Source organism: Megachile rotundata, chromosome 16 (assembly GCF_050947335.1).
Source record: "Megachile rotundata isolate GNS110a chromosome 16, iyMegRotu1, whole genome shotgun sequence".
Taxonomy (NCBI): Eukaryota; Metazoa; Arthropoda; class Insecta; order Hymenoptera; family Megachilidae; genus Megachile; species Megachile rotundata.
Window position 1 is genome coordinate 13,120,468 of NC_134998.1, and position 18,409 is coordinate 13,138,876.

At 43.1% G+C, this 18,409-nt stretch overlaps 6 protein-coding genes across 12 annotated transcripts in view; 3 read left to right on the forward strand and 3 right to left on the reverse strand.

The window, feature by feature from the left end:
• The first annotated feature begins 514 nt into the window (after positions 1 to 514).
• LOC143265975 (cation-dependent mannose-6-phosphate receptor) lies at positions 515 to 2,535 on the forward strand. Its single transcript, XM_076540876.1, has 7 exons — positions 515 to 749; positions 835 to 1,013; positions 1,115 to 1,308; positions 1,377 to 1,485; positions 1,551 to 1,745; positions 1,819 to 2,028; positions 2,114 to 2,535. The coding sequence occupies exons 2-7, from the start codon at positions 1,011 to 1,013 to the stop codon at positions 2,168 to 2,170; spliced, it is 768 nt and encodes a 255-aa protein (XP_076396991.1). The 5' UTR covers positions 515 to 749; positions 835 to 1,010; the 3' UTR covers positions 2,171 to 2,535.
• LOC100881526 (D-3-phosphoglycerate dehydrogenase) lies at positions 2,469 to 5,507 on the reverse strand. Its single transcript, XM_003701090.3, has 7 exons — positions 5,355 to 5,507; positions 4,907 to 5,047; positions 4,373 to 4,524; positions 3,902 to 4,254; positions 3,612 to 3,830; positions 3,111 to 3,542; positions 2,469 to 3,025 (listed from the first exon to the last, which is right to left on the reverse strand). Exons 2-7 carry the CDS (start codon positions 5,039 to 5,041, stop codon positions 2,781 to 2,783), a joined length of 1,536 nt encoding a protein of 511 aa, XP_003701138.1. The 5' UTR covers positions 5,042 to 5,047; positions 5,355 to 5,507; the 3' UTR covers positions 2,469 to 2,780.
• A 701-nt stretch (positions 5,508 to 6,208) lies between these two features.
• On the forward strand, positions 6,209 to 16,024 carry LOC100883053 (sodium-independent sulfate anion transporter). Of its 6 annotated transcripts, none has more exons than XM_076540862.1 (11): positions 6,209 to 6,348; positions 13,351 to 13,523; positions 13,598 to 13,793; positions 13,888 to 14,108; positions 14,262 to 14,406; positions 14,516 to 14,680; positions 14,754 to 14,915; positions 15,037 to 15,177; positions 15,255 to 15,400; positions 15,473 to 15,634; positions 15,717 to 16,024. In XM_076540862.1, the coding sequence occupies exons 3-11, from the start codon at positions 13,619 to 13,621 to the stop codon at positions 15,861 to 15,863; spliced, it is 1,464 nt and encodes a 487-aa protein (XP_076396977.1). In that variant the 5' UTR covers positions 6,209 to 6,348; positions 13,351 to 13,523; positions 13,598 to 13,618; the 3' UTR covers positions 15,864 to 16,024. The 6 variants fall into 6 exon arrangements, with proteins under 6 accessions (XP_076396977.1, XP_012135833.1, XP_003701233.1 ...); XM_012280443.2 differs by lacking the exon at positions 6,209 to 6,348 and adding an exon at positions 6,375 to 7,554; XM_003701185.3 differs by lacking the exon at positions 6,209 to 6,348 and adding an exon at positions 12,810 to 12,951.
• Positions 8,140 to 11,148, reverse strand: LOC100882832 (trissin receptor). Of its 2 annotated transcripts, none has more exons than XM_003701183.3 (3): positions 10,998 to 11,148; positions 8,814 to 9,465; positions 8,140 to 8,738 (listed from the first exon to the last, which is right to left on the reverse strand). In XM_003701183.3, exons 1-3 carry the CDS (start codon positions 11,146 to 11,148, stop codon positions 8,363 to 8,365), a joined length of 1,179 nt encoding a protein of 392 aa, XP_003701231.2. In that variant the 3' UTR covers positions 8,140 to 8,362. The 2 variants fall into 2 exon arrangements, with proteins under 2 accessions (XP_003701231.2, XP_076396988.1); XM_076540873.1 differs by having other exon boundaries at positions 8,814 to 10,855; positions 10,998 to 11,128.
• Positions 16,017 to 18,168, reverse strand: LOC105661905 (uncharacterized). The gene is made up of 3 exons (XM_012280479.2): positions 17,417 to 18,168; positions 16,452 to 16,583; positions 16,017 to 16,280 (listed from the first exon to the last, which is right to left on the reverse strand). Exons 1-3 carry the CDS (start codon positions 17,609 to 17,611, stop codon positions 16,107 to 16,109), a joined length of 501 nt encoding a protein of 166 aa, XP_012135869.2. The 5' UTR covers positions 17,612 to 18,168; the 3' UTR covers positions 16,017 to 16,106.
• The window catches only part of LOC100883165 (uncharacterized), an 81,844-nt gene continuing 80,855 nt past the window's right edge, over positions 17,421 to 18,409 (forward strand). Inside the window, exon 1 of the mRNA XM_076540790.1 lies at positions 17,421 to 17,560. The gene's annotated coding sequence lies outside the window, so the exon portion shown is untranslated. The remainder of the gene's footprint in view (positions 17,561 to 18,409) is intronic.

Genomic DNA, 18,409 nt, shown 5'->3' on the forward strand with positions numbered 1-18,409 from the left:
TTGGACCTTCTCTCTCCCTCTCTTTTCTCTCTCTCTCCCTCTCTTTTCTCACTCTCTCTCTCTTTTTCTCTCGTTTATTCGCTCGGTCTCCTATCTTTCTTAGTTACCCTCACTCCTTCGGCGATCGACACGGGTACCCTTTCTCCTTTTCTTTCTTATCGTTCATTTATTTTTTTTTGCATCTTTGCTAACGTGAATTTGTATGTTATGCATTGATCACGACTCGTCACGTTTGTAAGTAGAAGCAAAAGTTTTTACAGAAAAATATATAATTCTAATCGAATAAGAAATGCGATGTTTGTGCACATTTCGCGCAGTCGCAGCGATGATTCGCGTGTTTTTCGCCTCTCTCGTCTCTATTACTTCCCGCCACTAGTCCATGCGTGTGTATAGCCCAGCGTATGGATTGCACACATCGACTCAACATCAGACTCGAGAATGACGTAAACCTCCAACAATGAAGCGTGATGTCACACGTATCGGAGCTCGTACAGTCGTAGAGGTTCACTCTCACCGTCGTTATCGCCATCGTCGTCATCGGTATCAACCATCTATGTACCCACGGGCTTTTGATTCAGCGATCATCATGGTCTCGTGCAACGGATGACGTTTTTGTAAATCGCATGATCGTGCTCGCGCCTTACGCGCAAAATTTTTTACTCGATCTTTCCTACGTAGGAATCGAATAACAACGCAACAACGTAAGATGCAAGAATAAGAAAATCGCTATAAATTAATTGACTGACGTCGTTAGTTTCCGTTTTTTTACGCATGATTCGTTTTACCTTATATATTCAATTCGTTCCTTTAAACTGTTAACAATTGGTATTACAGACGCAAATAAAATTTAGTGGAGACATCTTTTGGCAAGGGTGCAAATTTGTGACGATAACATTTATCGACACTGGGACAAACGAAAAAGAAATTTGATTTACGCTGTTGTTCGTTGTTAAAAATGGTTAGGATACTTTAGGCGTATTTCGATCAAAATTGTCATAGGAGAATTAAAAATGGTAAGTATATATTTGAATTGATTCAATTGAAACAGAAGAGAGGAAATGAACACGAGTGACTAAATGATACCCCTTAATTATGACAATGCACCAATTTACAGCTCTTTGATCGTGCACAAAACTTGAAATCAATCGCAATGAAGATGTTTGGTTTTGATCGGAATCTGATCGTATGTATATGGTTTTTTACGTTATGTTGCAAACAAACAGCCTCCGAATGTACACAGTTAACTCCTTGCTCGTGTATGTTTTCTAACGGAGAAGGCTACAACTTGTCACCGCTTCAGAAATTGAGGTGCGTATATTCTACCATCATAACCTCGACGTTTTACTCTTTTTTGAGTTGAGGACATGTCTTTTTAGCCCGTTACAGGTGACCAGTGAAAATCATACTTTCTATTTCCATCCGTGCACAAATTCTCCACTATCAAATGTAACAAACAGCGAATGTAACCTGAATAAAGGAGTTTCTGTAAGACACAATTATCATAAAAATAGTTTTCTCACCATTTCACATTTAACCGATTATAATTTCAGTTATGTGTCCAACAAGGTAATGAAACTCATAGTCTTGGTACTGTAGAAGAAACAAGCATAGAAGGAGGAACCAACAAGGTATTACCTTTCCTAATACTTCGTCATGGAAAAAATACTACGACCATAGACTTATTTTGTTGCGATTCCTGTAATTCTCATTTGATCAGGGATCCAGATGTCAAGAACGGTCAGTATGTAAGTATTTTAAACATTTTGAAAAATCAGAAAAACACTAATTTCACGAAAGGGGAATGCTTGATTATTGCAGAATTTACTATTGAAATCTCCTTACGCTTGCAAAGTGTCTATACGTCCTAAAGGCCTTTCAGTCGGTTCCATTCTACTTATCATCTTTTTTGTATTTACTGGAGTATACTTTATTAGTGGAATAATAACATTAAAGTTACTGAGAGGAGCAACAGGTTGGGAGATGATACCCAATCACAAATTTTGGCAAGAACTTCCTTCTCTTGTTAAAGTAAGTTTTACAAGCTTTTTACAGATCATTGTCTTAGCATGATTTTTTAATACAATACATATATAATCTGTTTCTATTTTCACAGGATGGCATTACATATACTTTCAACTGTTGTCGCATAGACAGTTACGATAGAATATAACGTTCTTCGGGATTATCTTTTGCCACGTTTGAACGTTTCATTATCTGATCATACGACATATGTACAGAATTCGAGATCTTTCTCATGTTCGTCGCACAGTTGGGATTTTCGACCAGTTGGATCGTTTTAGTTTTGTACGTAAACGGTTCTTTCTTCGATGCGATAAATGTATTTTCTGTGATATAAGCGTTTTGCTCTTTCTCGGAGAATACGCGAGAGAATTATTGCGCAAGAATTTCATATTGTACAGTCGGTTAGAAGAACAAAAGGGAAGAAAGAAACGAAACAGTGCCAGGGATTTTGTGATTTGATATTTTATTAACAAGTGCTAGCGATACAAAAATATAAATACCTATACATACATATATTTTGTATATTCGTAGTTTTCTATACGCGTGTGTAAAATTTCTAAAGACGTTGAATAAGAGGCGAGCGCGACAGAATTGTGCTCGACAAAAATACAAACGATCTATGTAATTTTCCTCGGTATTTTCGAGCCAAATAATAAATAATATGTAATCCGAGAGTAATGATCGTTGCTCTCGTTCAAGATTGAATCGCTTTCGAGTTTCGAAATACTGAATATAGGGAGGAAAAGGATATTCGAAATTTAAAAGCTTTCGATGCCGTCGACTCGCACAGATGTCTCTCGATCCGTTTGAACGATTATCCAATTACCGTTAGCGTTCACGTTGCGAACATTAATGCCTTTTACAGAGAAAGCGTTCACGATCTGTGCCAAATCCTGGACACGATTAGCTTTGTACAAACAAACGAAATCCCCCAAAGCGATTCCATTCGCGAACGATGTCTCGTCCAACGAGAGAAGCAAAGGCTCGTTGTCGCGTACAGTTCCTGATGAAAAAAGCATCGAGTTAAGAGAACAGAAGAAGCTGGAAGTACATTTCTAAGAACACGAGTAATTCATTGCTTTAATTACCTTTGATTTGATGCCCCTCTACTTGGACGAGAATGGCTTTTCCCTCGGCCGATGCGTGACTTCCTTCAACCTCGATACCCGTTTCCCGCGCAAGTGTCGGTGCGTTGATCAAATTCAAACCGTTCTTGGTTTGACCGGACAAGACACCGAGCAGGACGGCGGTGTGAACGAATGTCTTTTCCTGCATCCCGTAACCGATCGTTTGACTGCGAACAGTTACGTTAAGTTTTCCTTTTAGCAATCGTGCCGCCAGTTGACCCAGCTTCTTCGACAGTTCGATCCATGGCGCGTTCTCGTCCGTCATAGCTTGACTCAAGATCGGCGCGTTTACGATTCCGGTGACCACGTATTCGCTCGATTTGCCCGCCAGGGCCACGAATTGTTGAGCTATCTCGACGGCGACTCGTTGCTGGGCTTCGGCGGTGCTCGCTCCTGTTACAAACGGGCAACACGTTGTAGATGATTGGAAGAACATTCATCTAGTCGTAAGGAAATATTTACCGAGATGAGGAGTAGCGACGACGTTGGGATGTCTAATCAACTCCAGAGTAACCGGATTTTTTGGCGGCTCTTCGATAAACACGTCCAAAGCGGCACCGGCGCATTGACCAGTCTTCAACGCGTCTAAAAGCGCCTGCTCGTCCACGATACCACCTCGCGCTACATTTATCACGCGTACGCCCTTCTTACATTTCGCCAGAGTTGACGCGTTGATCAGATCTGTAACGGGAAAGGGGCGGTAGTCGGGTCGCGTCGATGAGACTCGATCGCGCGAAAACAAAGTTTTATACTTCTCGTTTGAGGAATAAGCGGTGTATGCACTGTGATGTAATCCGCTAATGGCCATATCTCCTCTAGCGAAAGTTTTTCTACGCCGAGTTGGTTCGCGTCTTCGGGGGTCAAGAGTGGATCGAACGCGAGCACTCGCATACCGAACGCCTGCATTCTTTTAGTTACCTCGCGGCCGATACGACCCATTCCGAGAACAGCGAGCGTCTTTTCGGACAACTCGAAACCGGAGTACAGTTTTCTGTCCCATCGTCCTTCCTTCAACGACTGAGCCGCTTGAGCGACGTTACGAGCCAACGCAGAGATCAACGCGCACGTTAGTTCGCAAGCGCTGATACTGTTTCCACCAGGAGTGCTGAAAGTGTACGTTCAAACGTTCGATCATTTCTCGATCATATTCCCTGTCCTTCGGAAGGGTACATTACAGGGGTTCTCATTATATTTTCAAATCACACGCAAACCAGCGGACCTACTTTAACACGATGACACCATTCCGCGTAGCAGCTTCGAGATCTATGTTATCCACGCCGGTTCCAGCACGGCCGACGACGCGAAGTTTCGGGCAGCAGGCGAAAACCTCGCTGTTCACTTTCGTTTCTGATCGAACAATCAGGGCATCGTGATTCTGTTTGAACAATAAAAGTAAAACGTGTACGCGCGAATTATAGACTGCATACTATAGACAATAACCGATAGGCGATGCGCGTTTGTGGACGCAGAAAAATTCGCAGGTTCGCCAGGAAGGGAGAAACCGGCCGATAAGTACAACGACCCGTCCACCTAACCGGTATTCGCGTTCGCCGATGGAACTGGCTCTAACCGGCTAGACTTCTGGAACGCGAACTGCAATTAGTCGAGACTGCATAGGCAGGGAAAGAGACGCGAGAGATACGCGGCCGAGTGAAAGAGAAGTGGAAAAGTTGGAGCAGACATAGGATAATCGCTTCGGGAAGTCGCGTTGCAAACTTTGATAGATTCGGTCTGTTTTTTCATTACCGGACAGTTACCTGCAGTTCTCTGATCAGCTCCTCTTTGGACAGCTTGTGTTTGGTCGTGACTGGAATGCCGTAGCGAGCGAGCAATTCGCCGCAACACGCGTGCACGGGATCGCTTATAAGAACGCTTCCGAAGCTGGTCGACATGGTATCCTTGAACAGACAATGGAATCTTCGAATGAAACGTTTAGACGAAGCAGATCTACACGGCTGGCAACGTAAAACCGGGCTCGAATTCGTGAACTGCGCGTTGCGTACCAACCGATGCTATTTACTTTCGTTTCTTGCGAGTCGTACCCATCGAACAATAACACGCGTGTATTACAATAAACTTGTAAACAGGAATATTAAACTAGACGAGACCAACATGGATAACGCAAATTTGAGAGATTCAAAATTTAAGTACCAGATGCGCGGTGGTTGCCAATTGAAAAAATACCACCTGTCGATTTGGACGTACCTCGTGCGAATGTCGTTCGGCCGAGTGAAAACGTGAAAATGCGTGGGTGTGGGCCAAATCTATATGGAGTCACCTTTTCCTCTACTGCTCCGAACAGCGATCCAACCGTAAACTGTCCGCTGGTCGTTGATTTATCTTCTTATAGAGGCGTCCCCACTCGCGCGACGCTAGTCGAGAGCGAAACGAGCGTCAACCGACGCTCCTTTTTATTTATTAAACGCCTCGACGTAACGAAGCGGAAATTTAACAAGACATTTGTTATCGTCGTTGCATGGATGATTTCCCTCGTTTCGGTTCTCTCGATATTTTTTACGAGTTACGACTTTGCAACGTGCCGTCGCGACGCAGAAGTTGCTCCGAATTGTTGGTCCGCCGAATCGATCGCTGGTACTTTCCCGATTAAATCGCGGAACCAGTCAACGATCGTTTGTACCATGAAAAATAACCGAGGAAGAAACGACACTTTTATGTATCGTTACAGTTTGGTTAGCAGAGACAAATAAAAATAAAATTACACGCGAGATACGACTCGAGCACAGACCGCAAAATATATTTTCCATTTCGGGGTCATCTGGTGTTACGTGATGCAACTTCTGCTGGGGGTCCGATGTAGCAATAATAATAACTATTACGATGTTATCGCGAGCTCCCGCTTCTTCTCTCGTTTTACTTCTTTTTCGTCAAAGCATCGGACACGTTGCGCGTCCACGAACGTTCCATTTGTGTTGTCGAACTTTGAACGAATCTAAAGTATCGATTTAAACATTCTCCGACGAATTTCTCAACTTCCTGTCCACGCGAATCTCTTCTCACGACGGTCGGTCTCGCGCCTCTCGTCTCGCCTCTCGTGTTTTTTCGTTTTGGCTATCAAGACATTCGCTAATCTTGTCGCGTCGGTGTCGACGAGAAAATACCCCCAGCGGCTCGTGCTATCTTATCTCAATGCCGAATGGAAAATAAGTTAATCGCGTAATTCCCGATAAACAATAAACGGGTAAGTTTCTAACTATATACAGATTGTCTTATTCTGTTTTATTGTTTGTTCGCGAACAAACTGCTCAGATTGCGTACGATTCGATTCCCTGATCGACGAATAAATTTCATCATCCGTTATCGTTCGACCGTATGCACTTTCGTTATTTATACACACACAAATTGGTTGGTTTGGACATGTGCGATTCGCTTTCGCGAGGAGGAAATGAAGTGGCGATAACCGTCGCGTATATCGAACGCTCTTTCGAATCGTCCGTAACGAGATCGTAGTTCGGCTGAAACAACGAAAACTTATCTCCACGAGGAAAAAAATCTCCGTTCGTCGATAAGAGAGAATCGAGAGAAGCTGATGGACCGGAATCAACCGGTTACATACTCGGCTTTGAACTCTCTACCCTTTCGGACAGTGTACGGAGGAAGCAAAAAAAGCAGATAACAGTCGCATGATTTGAGAAGAGAAAGAGGAAGAGAAAAGAGGGAAGGAACGAACGAGATATATCGCCGCGCCGTTCGGATGAAGAGGGGAATGCCAGGGAAACGAGAAAGGAACGAAATTGAAGTCGATCGAACGTGCAAGTCTTTCGACCTAATCTTTCACTTTCATTCCACCTAATAGCGTACGTGGATCTTCTTCCCGCACGGATCAATATTAATCTTTTTCTCAATTTTCTAAATTTAATAACGTTTGCGACTCTCGACTTAACGACGAAGCGATCGAAAAGCATTTTATTACCGGTGTCGTAAAACACCTTGATTGAATTGTGCCAAGAACAAATTCGATTTCAACGGCTTTGCTTCGTTTTCAGACAACTGCGAACGATAGACCCGAGCAGCTTATACAGTTTAGATGTAAAGCAATTTCGTTGCTCGCGAGTCTAAATTTGCATCTATACTCGGAAATGAGCCGTTGCTATCTCGCATATTAATTCGACGAATCGTCCGTGCACGCGAACATGATTCTCACGAGTAAGTACTCGTGTCTTCGCGATAACCGTCTTATTTGTACCACACGCTCCGCTACCGAACGGACTAAGATAACGATTAACCAAATTGCTATCGTGCCGCGCGTCTTCTCTATTGCGAGCGTTACTCTTTCTCAAAGTATCCGGAATCGTCAAAGTTAGTCACGAAAACTATTCGAAGCTGTTCCAGTTCTGTTTGCGCGAGAATATGAATGGAAGTCCGAGAACGCGAGAAAATAACGAACGTAAGTACCGATTAATAACCGCGCTGATGGGACCTGTTCGCAAATGGAAAAGACACAGGAGAGAGAATGGAAACACCATAAAATGTGGAGAAAAACTCGTAGCCTCGAATCAACACGCTTTATCATCGAACGATATCGCTGCAAATAGCGAACAGCTGACGCGGACTACACGGGAATGTTATCGTTTCTTCCGGCAATCGTTCGTTGTTACAGTTTGCATAAAAGAGTTTGAATCTCTGTTGGTTCGACAAAATTACCGTGTCTTACGAAGCGAGTAGTCTTGTTGATCGATACTCGGAAAGCTTCTAGTTTCTACGAAGACGATACTCTGGAAAAGAAGCGATACTTTTGTTCCGTCGAACAATCGAAACCAATTCAATGTTGTCCGCGATTGTGGAAAAAGTCATTTCCGTTTTTAAACGCGATACTTGGAGTATTTCGTTCCCGTTTGTAAAACGATTACCCTCTTCAAATATTTTTTCTCTCCTCTTTCGTGTTCGCGACAAATCGTGTTTTTCAGTTTGTCGATTCGATCGCTTCGGATTCGATTCAGAGTTACGATTTTAACGAGAAAATGATGTCACGAACTTTTGGCACGAGTTTATTTTGATGGTTCATACATTGATGACTGATCGATGCGAGAAAACACGAACTACGTCGAAGACGAGTAAATTGTAAAACGAGGATGTTCGACGAACGAAGTTCGAACAATGCCTCCGCGCGAAATATTTTCCGGACCGGAAAAGTTTCGTCGCGCAAATCAGATGCTTTTTTCGCGCGTAGTTTGTCGGGTGAACGCGTGAGTGATTCATGCACCATATTGGTCAGAACTAGTCCGACCAAAAGAACTGCGAGGAAGATTAGCGTTCGGAGCATTGTCGCGACGCGTCGGTGCGTCTCCTCCGGTACATCCCATTGTCAAAGCGATGGAACTTCCGCGTTTTCTCGTTTTTCCGTAACAGGCGAAAAGTTCCCTCGTTCCTTTTTGAAAATTACGGGACAGGAAAGCGTACAGCAGAGGATTCAGGCAAGAGTTTGCATAGGAAATCAGGAAAGTCGACAGAGTTAGAAGAGTGCTAAAGTCCGAGGTACGATCGTAACTCGAGTCCCAATATCCCCAAGCGATTCTTGCTTGTTGCGGCAAGTTGCAGATGGCGAAAGTCGTCACCACGGCGATCAACATTCTGAAAAATTGTCCATTTCGGTTTCATTTCCTCGATCAGGCATCGTCAATTGTTTGAAAACCCGATCATACGTACCTGATGACGCCTCGTCTGGCTCGTAGGACGTTTCTGCTGGAGGCGTGAACGCGACGCGTTTTACCCTTTCCAGTTTTGTCCGTCGAATCTGTGTCGTCGATAGCGGTGCTGCTTCTCCACAAGCCTATCGCCAACCTCGAATACAAGCAACACATGAGCGCGAGCGGAACGAGGTAAAGAAACACGAGGTTCACCGCGTCCAGGAGAGCCTTGTTGTGTTTCCTGATGTTAGCCAAGCAGATGATATCCACGTCGCCGGAGATTAAGCGATTTTTCATGGTTTCCACGTAGAAGAACCTGGGTGAAGCGTAGATCGCTGCCACGACCCAAACGACTCCTATCACGAGTCGCAGTCGACGCCTTGTGAGCACGGATCTGCATTTGATCGGGTAAACGATGGCCAAATAACGCTCCACGCAGACTACCACCAAGATCAATATGCTCGCTGTGTAGGAGAGCGCGTGAACGAACATGTAAACTTTGCAAAGAAAGTCGCCGAGTAGCCAGCTGTTCGTCAAATAGTTGGTCAGGGTTTGGTACACGCAAAAGATACCGACGCAGAAATCGGCCATGGCCAAGTTCGCTAGGAAGAAGTTCGTTACACCCCGTAATCTTCGGGAGAACGTAACCACCAAGATCACCAACGAATTACCTGAAAAGAAACGTTCGAAAAAGCGATCCCTTTATGAACTTACGCTTGTTACATTTTTTCGACCGTCCGCTTTGACAACCAGATATTTCTCGAATTGAAAACTGTTCAACGAGTAGTTTGCTGTGTCATGTTCAATTTTCATATTCTGAAGTGATTGATGAGCAAACGAATTGGAAAAGACTATTTCAATTATGTATCGTTAAATCAAGAAAAATCGATGCGACTCCAGCAAACGAAATGAAACGGAGCATTTTTAATGTTCCATGCAAAGCCGAAGGGGAAGACGAGGAAAGCGTCGCGATAACAAGAGGCAGAGTTACGGTTCAATTATTTGCTGGACCTTCTGTGCGATATGTCCGACAGGTTGCCGTGCATTATATATCGCGACGGAAAAGTATTACCGAAACACGGAAAATCTCTCAAGACATTCGGAAATCACGGAGAATAATTGAAATCGATGCATCGAATAAAATTTGTTCGTTTCTATTATCCGGGCGAGAACGAGTACATCGAGAGCGCGAATAAATCTTCTCTAAAATCGATATTTTTCCACTTTACGCTGTGCACTGGTCAAGCTACACGGAGCTCTATTTATTTGCATTGAATTCTCCCTTATCGAATTACGTAAACTTCTCTGTTTCGCGTAATCGATACGAGCACTCGATCGAAGACTAGTATTTACACAAGTATTTATTGCAACGAATTGCTGGGCAACGAGATTCATCGTCGATTAATCTATAGGTTGTTAGCGAAAAGTGATACGCACGCGAACGCGTGTGCGCGTACAATTCTCACCGATGAAATAATGCCGCTAATAAATTTCTGTGAAGGTAGATAATACAAGAGTTACTAACTTTGGACATGTTTCGAAGAATTCGCAAATCTCTAAATAAACGCGTAATGAAGTTTAAACGAATTCGGAAGAAAGTCGAAGATTCGGTTTCGCGTGCATCGATATAAAGTTTGGAAAAATTTTCCTTTCGTCCGATTACACGGTAAATGAGAGCGAACGTAAATTAAATTTGTTGTCCCGCCAACGAGAAGTAGAAACTTTAACCGGAGTTCGAGGCATCATTAATCGAATCACGTTTAAAGCGTTCCCTCCTCTTTCTCTTCGGTTTTCTTGCTTTCGGTCGAACGTTCCCGTATATCTGTTCGCTTCGATCGAGAAATTGAACTTGTCGAAACGGGACGATAACACCGTATATATGTTCCTGATCTCGTTTTCTCTGGCGTTCGTAATAAATCCTACTATTCGTGATAGTATCGCGCTAGCTTGCGCGTTCGGAACATCAGGAACCGTAGATGGAATCGTTTCACAAAACCAGTTAATTTTCATCGGTCATGGATCGCGCGACGCGTGATCAAAGCGATTCATCTGGCTAATTACCTGCATTATAAATATATGTATGCATCCTGCTTGCTGCGCAAACCGATTCACGGAGTGACACTTGACGATTGGAATTCGTTTATACCCTCGAGTCCTCGAAAAGCGGAGGATCAGATGTCGCTAGGAAATGTAAACGACTTACCGAGGAAGCAGCAGACGAATACGATGCTGTAAAGCGTAATAAAAATCACTTTCACGTCGGTTCTATCGAAGATGTATTCCTCGTACAGAGATACGTTGCGCGGAAGTGTATCGTTGCCTTCCAAAGTTTCGTTGGCATAAATTTCGTACATGACCGTGTCGTGGATCGTCCTGAAAGAAAATCGCGAGAGAAGGAAAAGAGAGACAAGGGAATAGTTACTCTGGTACGTTCATTTTTCTAATGTACGACGCCCTGAAATAACTTTGCGCGATCAATAAGAATTTTCAAGTCGATTCGAAATCGCCAAGCACGTGTTTCTGTCAACGTCGAGAACACTTTAATATTTTGATATCGCGCTTTCGTTACGTATTCCATGTTACGTGATGCAAATTCGTTGCTCTACGTGCTGTGCGATTGTTGTATTTTTCGCGTTACAAATCCAGAGCCTATCTTTCGACGATCAATCATCGTTTAATCCGTCACGTACCTAGTTTTATCAAAGATATAAGTCCTATAATACGTAGGGAAAATTACGTTACGATACCGACAAGTGGGTTCGAGTAGTTTTACGTTATGCTGAAGTGGTAAATTCCCGAATACCATTAATTCCGACAATTATTTTTGGACATAAGTTATGATCTTCGTGTTCCAATTATAATGAAAGATTTCAATGGCGCTTTATTACACGAATGCACGCCAAATATCGATGCATCGAGATTTCTTTATTGCGAATTCGAAATTACAATCTCACCGTGATAATGCACGAATAAAATCTAAAGCAGTGGTCGTACCTGGTCGTTCACGGGCGAATATCATCGATTTCCGTCTCAATCATTATACCGTTTCTTTTACAAATTTTTCCTAATAATTATTGTTTTCCTCGGCGACGCGACGCCCGTATAATTATCCTCGCGACGTAACAAGGATTCATCTTCGAAGAATCGCCTAAATTTATGAATGCTCCCGAAAAAAGACGGGCGCGCGTTGAATGACATTTTCCTTCAACAACGATAATCGAATCGGCAACTGTAGTATACTTCAACGAAGAATATTAAGTTGAAGAAACTTTTTTCGTTTCAATATCGTGCAGGAAATAACGCGTTTTCCAAAGGAGATGACACAGAGGGCTGCTGGTACCTGTAACTGGTTACTCTTACGTGGTTTCCTCGGTGTAAATCGTTCTAATTTAGAAACTTCCGATACTTACCGGATTTATCGCTGGTGCAACAGAAAAAAAGAACTAGATCGAATCGAAACGGGCACCGAAAGCGAGTAGGATGCAATAACGCGGTAACGAACGGTCGGCCGTTTCGCGCGATACTAAAAGCTTCGAGCTTTCATTCATAGTCGCTAACCCGACCGAGCTGACCGAGAATCCTGGATTTCGCGCAGGCGTTGCCTTCTCTTCCGTTGATTTCTCCTAGAGATGCGAGAAGAAAAACACGCAAGAAGCACAAAAAGCGAAGAAACCGAAAGACCGAACGATTTATTGCCTGACACGATTTCATTTCAGTTTCGAATCCGATATAATTCTACCAAGTTTCGTCGTTGTAACGCGCCACGACGAATGCAATTTGCGAAGCAATTATGGCTGAAGGGAAAAGAAACCGACCAACGATGACGAGCTAAACTTTGGGGAGAATTTACGGAGTCTCATCGACGTTCGTAGATTGCCGCTACTGAATCGTCGAGTAACGATAAAAGCAAGAGAGGGGATGGCGTGATAAATACTGGCAGTCGGTGGCACGGCGATTGTTCGAGCACACGAGAAACCGATGTTCCACGCGATCGAGGACACTCCGTGCTTCGAGGATCCTCCGCGTTTCTTTCGTTTCACGGTTACTCGAACCCTATCAGAGGTTTCTACGCAGAGAACGCAGAGTTTTTCGTTCGACGTCTCGGTAACGGATCAAAACGATGTTCAGTAACACGAGGGACGCGCTGCGCGAGAAAAGTGAGATAACCAAATATGTACAGAATAATTCCAACTATTTGACAAGTGCAAAAGTTCTGTCGGTTTTTGTGTTTCGTAAAATAACTTACCTGTTGAAAATCAGAAATCGAACGATTCAATTAAGTGACAACGCTAGCTCATACCTCATTAATTATCCAGTGGGCAGTCCGGAACAGTGGTTGATCAATGCCGCGCAATCTACATATTCTTCCGACGTCGGTCCAATAGATTTCCACTCATTTAGGTCGTTGCAAAAAGTTTCAAATGACTGAACATCGGGATGACAAATTTATAATCGATTAAAAAAGGAGCTACTACAACCGAAAGAAGTTTTCGCTTCTCTAATAATAGCTTCTGAGACTTAACGAGAATAAAGCGATCATATTTTTCGTTTTCAAGTGGCTCGTTGCGACATAAACCGGTATGCAAAACGAAGACTTCCAATTCTATCGTGGTTGACGACGTACAAGCTCCCGTGGTTGCCTCAAGATGCCTTGGCTGGCTTCACGGTTGGCCTCACGGCGATTCCTCAAGGTATCGCGTACGGTGTCGTTGCCGGACTAAGTCCAGAGGTACGAAATTCGAGCGCAACGATCGTCCACGAAAATTGGTAATCGATAACCGTTCGACTTCTGTTTCTCCTCAGTATGGCCTATACGCTTCCTTTATGGCATCGTTCGTGTACATTGTGTTCGGTTCCTGCAAGAGTATCACCATCGGTCCTACAGCCATTATGGCAACAATGGTGCAACCTCTGGTAGTCGCTTATGGGCCAGACATAGCGGTGCTGCTAACGTTTTTAAAGGGTTGCATGATCGCGTTGCTCGGTCTTTTTCACCTGGGTAAGTTGGCGTGGACGAAAAGTGGACTACGTTCGCATCTGTGCGTATGCGGTTTCTTTGGATCAGCGTAATATTAAGTCAACGCGGGTTTCAGGTTTTCTGTTGAGTTTCATTTCGCTACCTGTAATTACGGGCTTCACGGCTGCAGCTTCGATTAACATCGCGGCTTCGCAGTTTAAATCGTTATTAGGCATTCCTGGTAGAAGCGAGGATTTGGTGGATGCCTTGGATGCGATCTTTAGCAATCTGGAGAAAATCCGATATCAAGACACGTTATTAGGCGTTGTAACGATAGCGGTGCTGGTCTTATTCAAGGTACATTTGATCGTAAAGCGCTTGAAGATTATAATCGCGACTGAACTATACGTACCGAGTAATCGACGCATCGTCGTAACGCGATTCGAGAGAGTCCTATATTTTCTTGTTTTTTTTTTCTTTTTGTTTCATTTAATTTGAAATGTATACAAGCATTTGCCCGGACGACGAACTGGTAATTGGATACAAAAAATTGCATGGGTCGTTACTCTGGCGCGTAACGCTATAGTGGTCGTCGTGGGAACTGCCCTGGCATACATATTCTTCGTCAATGAACAGACACCCTTTGTGCTGACCGGTGAGGATACGGGCCATCCAAATTTATCGCGATCCGTGGTTTAGTTGGAAAGATGGAGACAAGAGAAGGAGGGAGAGAGAAAGGGACAAAAGACAAATACCATTTCCAGGGACGTTGGGAGAGGGACTGCCACCGTTTGGACCACCGCCTTTCTCGATAATTGCCAATAACCGCACATACGATTTCATCGAAACGACCACTGCCATGGGGACTACGCTCTTTTTCGTTCCAGTAGTGTCAGCCATCGAACACATGGCCATAGCGAAAGCTTTCGGTACGCGGTATACGCTTTAATCCGATACGAAATCGCGCGGATAAAACACTTGCGGAATAATATGTCTGTTTAGCGATGGGAAAATCTTTGGATGCCACGCAAGAGATGCTCGCTTTGGGACTGTGCAACATGTTTGGCTCGTTCGTTCGATCGATGCCGGTTACCGGTTCTTTCACTCGAACTGCGGTCAATCATTCGTCCGGAGTGAAAACTACGTTCGGAGGTTTATTCACAGGTAAGTATCTCGCGAGCGAGTTTCTATCTCGTCACCGAACGATTTTCTCTTTTTCGCGAAAGCTCGCGACGTTATAGAATTCTCTTACGTTCACAAAACGTCCATCAACACTTTTTGTCAGGTTGCCTCGTGTTGCTCGCATCCAGCTTGTTGACGTCGACGTTTCGTTTCATTCCTAAAGCCACTCTGGCCGCAGTTATCATATGCGCCATGTACTATATGCTCGACTTTAAAACGTACGCTCTATTGTGGCGTGCCAGAAGTAAGCTAACCGATACATTGTATGTAGCGTGTGTAAAGGCGTTATTCGGATTCCTTTTGATCGCGTTTCTTTTGCAGAAGTGGACTTTTTCTTGATGTTGATTACGTTCCTGTTCTGCGTTTTTCTCAAACTCGAATGGGGAATCCTTATCGGAATAGTTTTGAATCTGGTAATATTGCTGTACTTCTCGACGCGATTTACCGTTCAAACCGAAGTCGAACAGGTAAATAACGATGTCCATATTTGTTTCGATGAATCAGAGGAAATTTTATTCGGTGAAGTTTTATTTACGCAGACAGGGGATAAAGCTTTGATACGCGTTACTCCCGAAGAAACTATCGCCTTCCCAGCAGCGGAGGATTTCCGAGCCCGCATAATGAAACTGTCGGAGAATAACTCCTCCAACGTTGTACTCGACTGCAAGAATTTGAAGAGGATCGACGTAACCGTAGCAAAGGTAAGCGATGGAATTTTACAAAAATCGAAATGCGTCTTTCACGATTATGTCTTCACGAAGAAACTCGATTAACGTTCCGCAGAATCTGAAGCTATTGTCCAACGATCTACAACTCCGTGGACGCGCGATCAATTGTGTAAATTGCCGTGATAACGTCGAAGTTGTATTGAAGGCTATCGCTCCGGACACCCAATCTGGACCATCGGGTGATCAAAATCTATATCATTGAGCCATCTCGACGATTTCGACTATCTTTTGCCACGCCTTCGTCCCAGGGTGACAACTGCCGATTATCGTTATCGCGATACGACCTCCCCTCTACTACTGTTACCGTAATGAGCGATCATCGCGATAGATTGTCCAAAATAAATAAATAACTCTGTTTACAAATTTCCAGATCTTGTATTGTAACTTGTATTCCAATCGGTAAGCGACAACGGTAAAACATATATCGTAGAACAGTTGGATCGACTCAATGTACACTTTCAATGTGCTCTTCCATCGTTTCGTTGTCCATTAGTATCCAGTAACAGTACTTGCAGTATTTTCGTCGATGAAATTTAACGTGCGTCGACAGTGACAGTAAAGTAGCAATTTGTTCGTGACAGAAATTGCACTCGAATCTCAAGTATCGTTGCTCTGAAAGCTAACGTTTAAAGTTTTATATAACCATGTAATCACTTCATAGTGAAAAAAAATTGTTTGGTTGTAAGGGCGATACCGTATCGATATATGCATTTGCTGTATCTCTGAAGGATCATGCCTTGGATGATAGTGCGTATCGAATGACGGGATAATAACGAACGATGCAACTTACGTTTATCGCGTCACCGCTACCCGCATACTTGTCTCTTTCCGAAATGACAGCATATCGAGGTATTTTAGAGTCGGCGCTTTGTTTCTTACGAAGCTGCAACGGTAACACTATGGGGTATTTTATTTCTTCCAGCTGAAAATTTATTTTCTGCGTTTACTATCGGCGAAAATAATAAATCTGCCCGATTGAAAGTAAGAAAGAAAAGAATGTAACTCGACGAGAAAATCAATGTTTTAAAAAATAAGAGATCAATAAATATAAGCCATGCGATTTATCGAAAGAAATACGATTTCCCGCCAATTCGGCGCACGGAGCGCTAGAGTCGACGTTGTGCGCATGTCCGTCGCGGCGTTCGGAGAGTGCGGGTCGTTTAGAATTTGCTCCCGAATATTCGAGTTTTGTTTCGCGTCGCGTGTGTCTTACGTGATAAATAGTGAATATTCATTTATTAATGAGTTGTGAAGTGTGGAGAGAAGCGGGCTTATCGTAATATTCGTTCGATCACGTAAGATAACTGTAAAACTGTACTTGCAGATAAAAGTGACGCCGCGTTTATTCATGCTATTGTAACGTCGCATTTTGTTCAAATATTTCGCGATTGATTAAATTTACTTCATTAATCCGAGATTGAGCGATCGATATTAACGAAACAAAACGTAATTTGGGTGTATAGCAAACGTGATTAATCACAGTGGTATTCGGCTCGTTGCTTTATTCATTTTCGCGGTATTTTTCGACGCCATTTTGATTTCTCGTGACGCTACGCTACCGCCATCTTTGTTTTAAACGTTTGGTGTTCTATTCGGCGTCATTCGTACTCGTGTTAACTAAATATTATTTGCAAATAAAATTCGTGGTTTTATAATAATTCGATCGAATATTAATATAACAGTGATAACGCGTGTGCATCAAAGTGGAAGATACCCGAAGGAGAATGCCACGATCCGGTCTATTCGTGTACACACCTTTCTGGTTCCTTGACTCGGCGGACGAATGTCGTATACGAAATCTTTCTTCGTCATCTTTTCGCTGATATTTCGATTGCATCGCAGATTGTACTTGATGACATCCCCCGACGATGAATCTGCCGACGAGTTCTTCCAGCTTTGGTGAGTGTTCATATTTTTACTAATTTCTACCATTTCTTTTTCGCCTGTCATATTTTTCAACGTTCAATTGTTGAACCGTATCCAGGGTTACGCGCGCGCGTACGAATAAATTGATCTGCAGGTTTTTACAAAAAACAGTTTATTACGAAACGTATTTATTTGTCGTAATGATAAATTACAGATAACTCTTAAGTCAATAATATCGTTTCTTTCATAAATTCACGTTAATATAAGATTTTTCCTAGCAAAAACTTTTGTTTCGTATAGTTTTTTTTATTACGCGTTATTTAACTCGAAGATCGTTCGAGCGCGACTCGTAATTGTTCGATGTTGATAAAAATCGGCGTTTGCGAAATTAATGAGAATTGCGCGTAACGATGAACGAACACGAACCAAATCGTTCTCGACCGATGCCTCGTGACAACCTGCAAGTCTTTTCTAAAAGAACGATTTTAAAGTTTGCGCATAGTTCGTTAGCTGCATTCGAGCACATATCGAGAATAGGGAAATATTGGTGCGAGGGTACGGGTACGCATACCTTACCCATTAACGTTCAACCCCACCATGTTTATCGAATAACGTACATTTAACAAATAAATATAACTCTTTATGCTATGGCGCGCCATTCGTTTCGTGTGACTAGAGAGAATCGTGGCATCGAGAACTACAAAATAGAGACAACGTTACCACGTACAAAGAGATTCTTATTTTATATAACTCAACGCAAGAGTACTCCTTTACTTTTCGCATTCGTACGATTGTTCTCCTCTTTTATTCTCGATCAGCGTACAAACAGTAAGCGTCGAAGGAAACAATAAGAAAGTACAGATTTCTTTGATAAAAACAGGC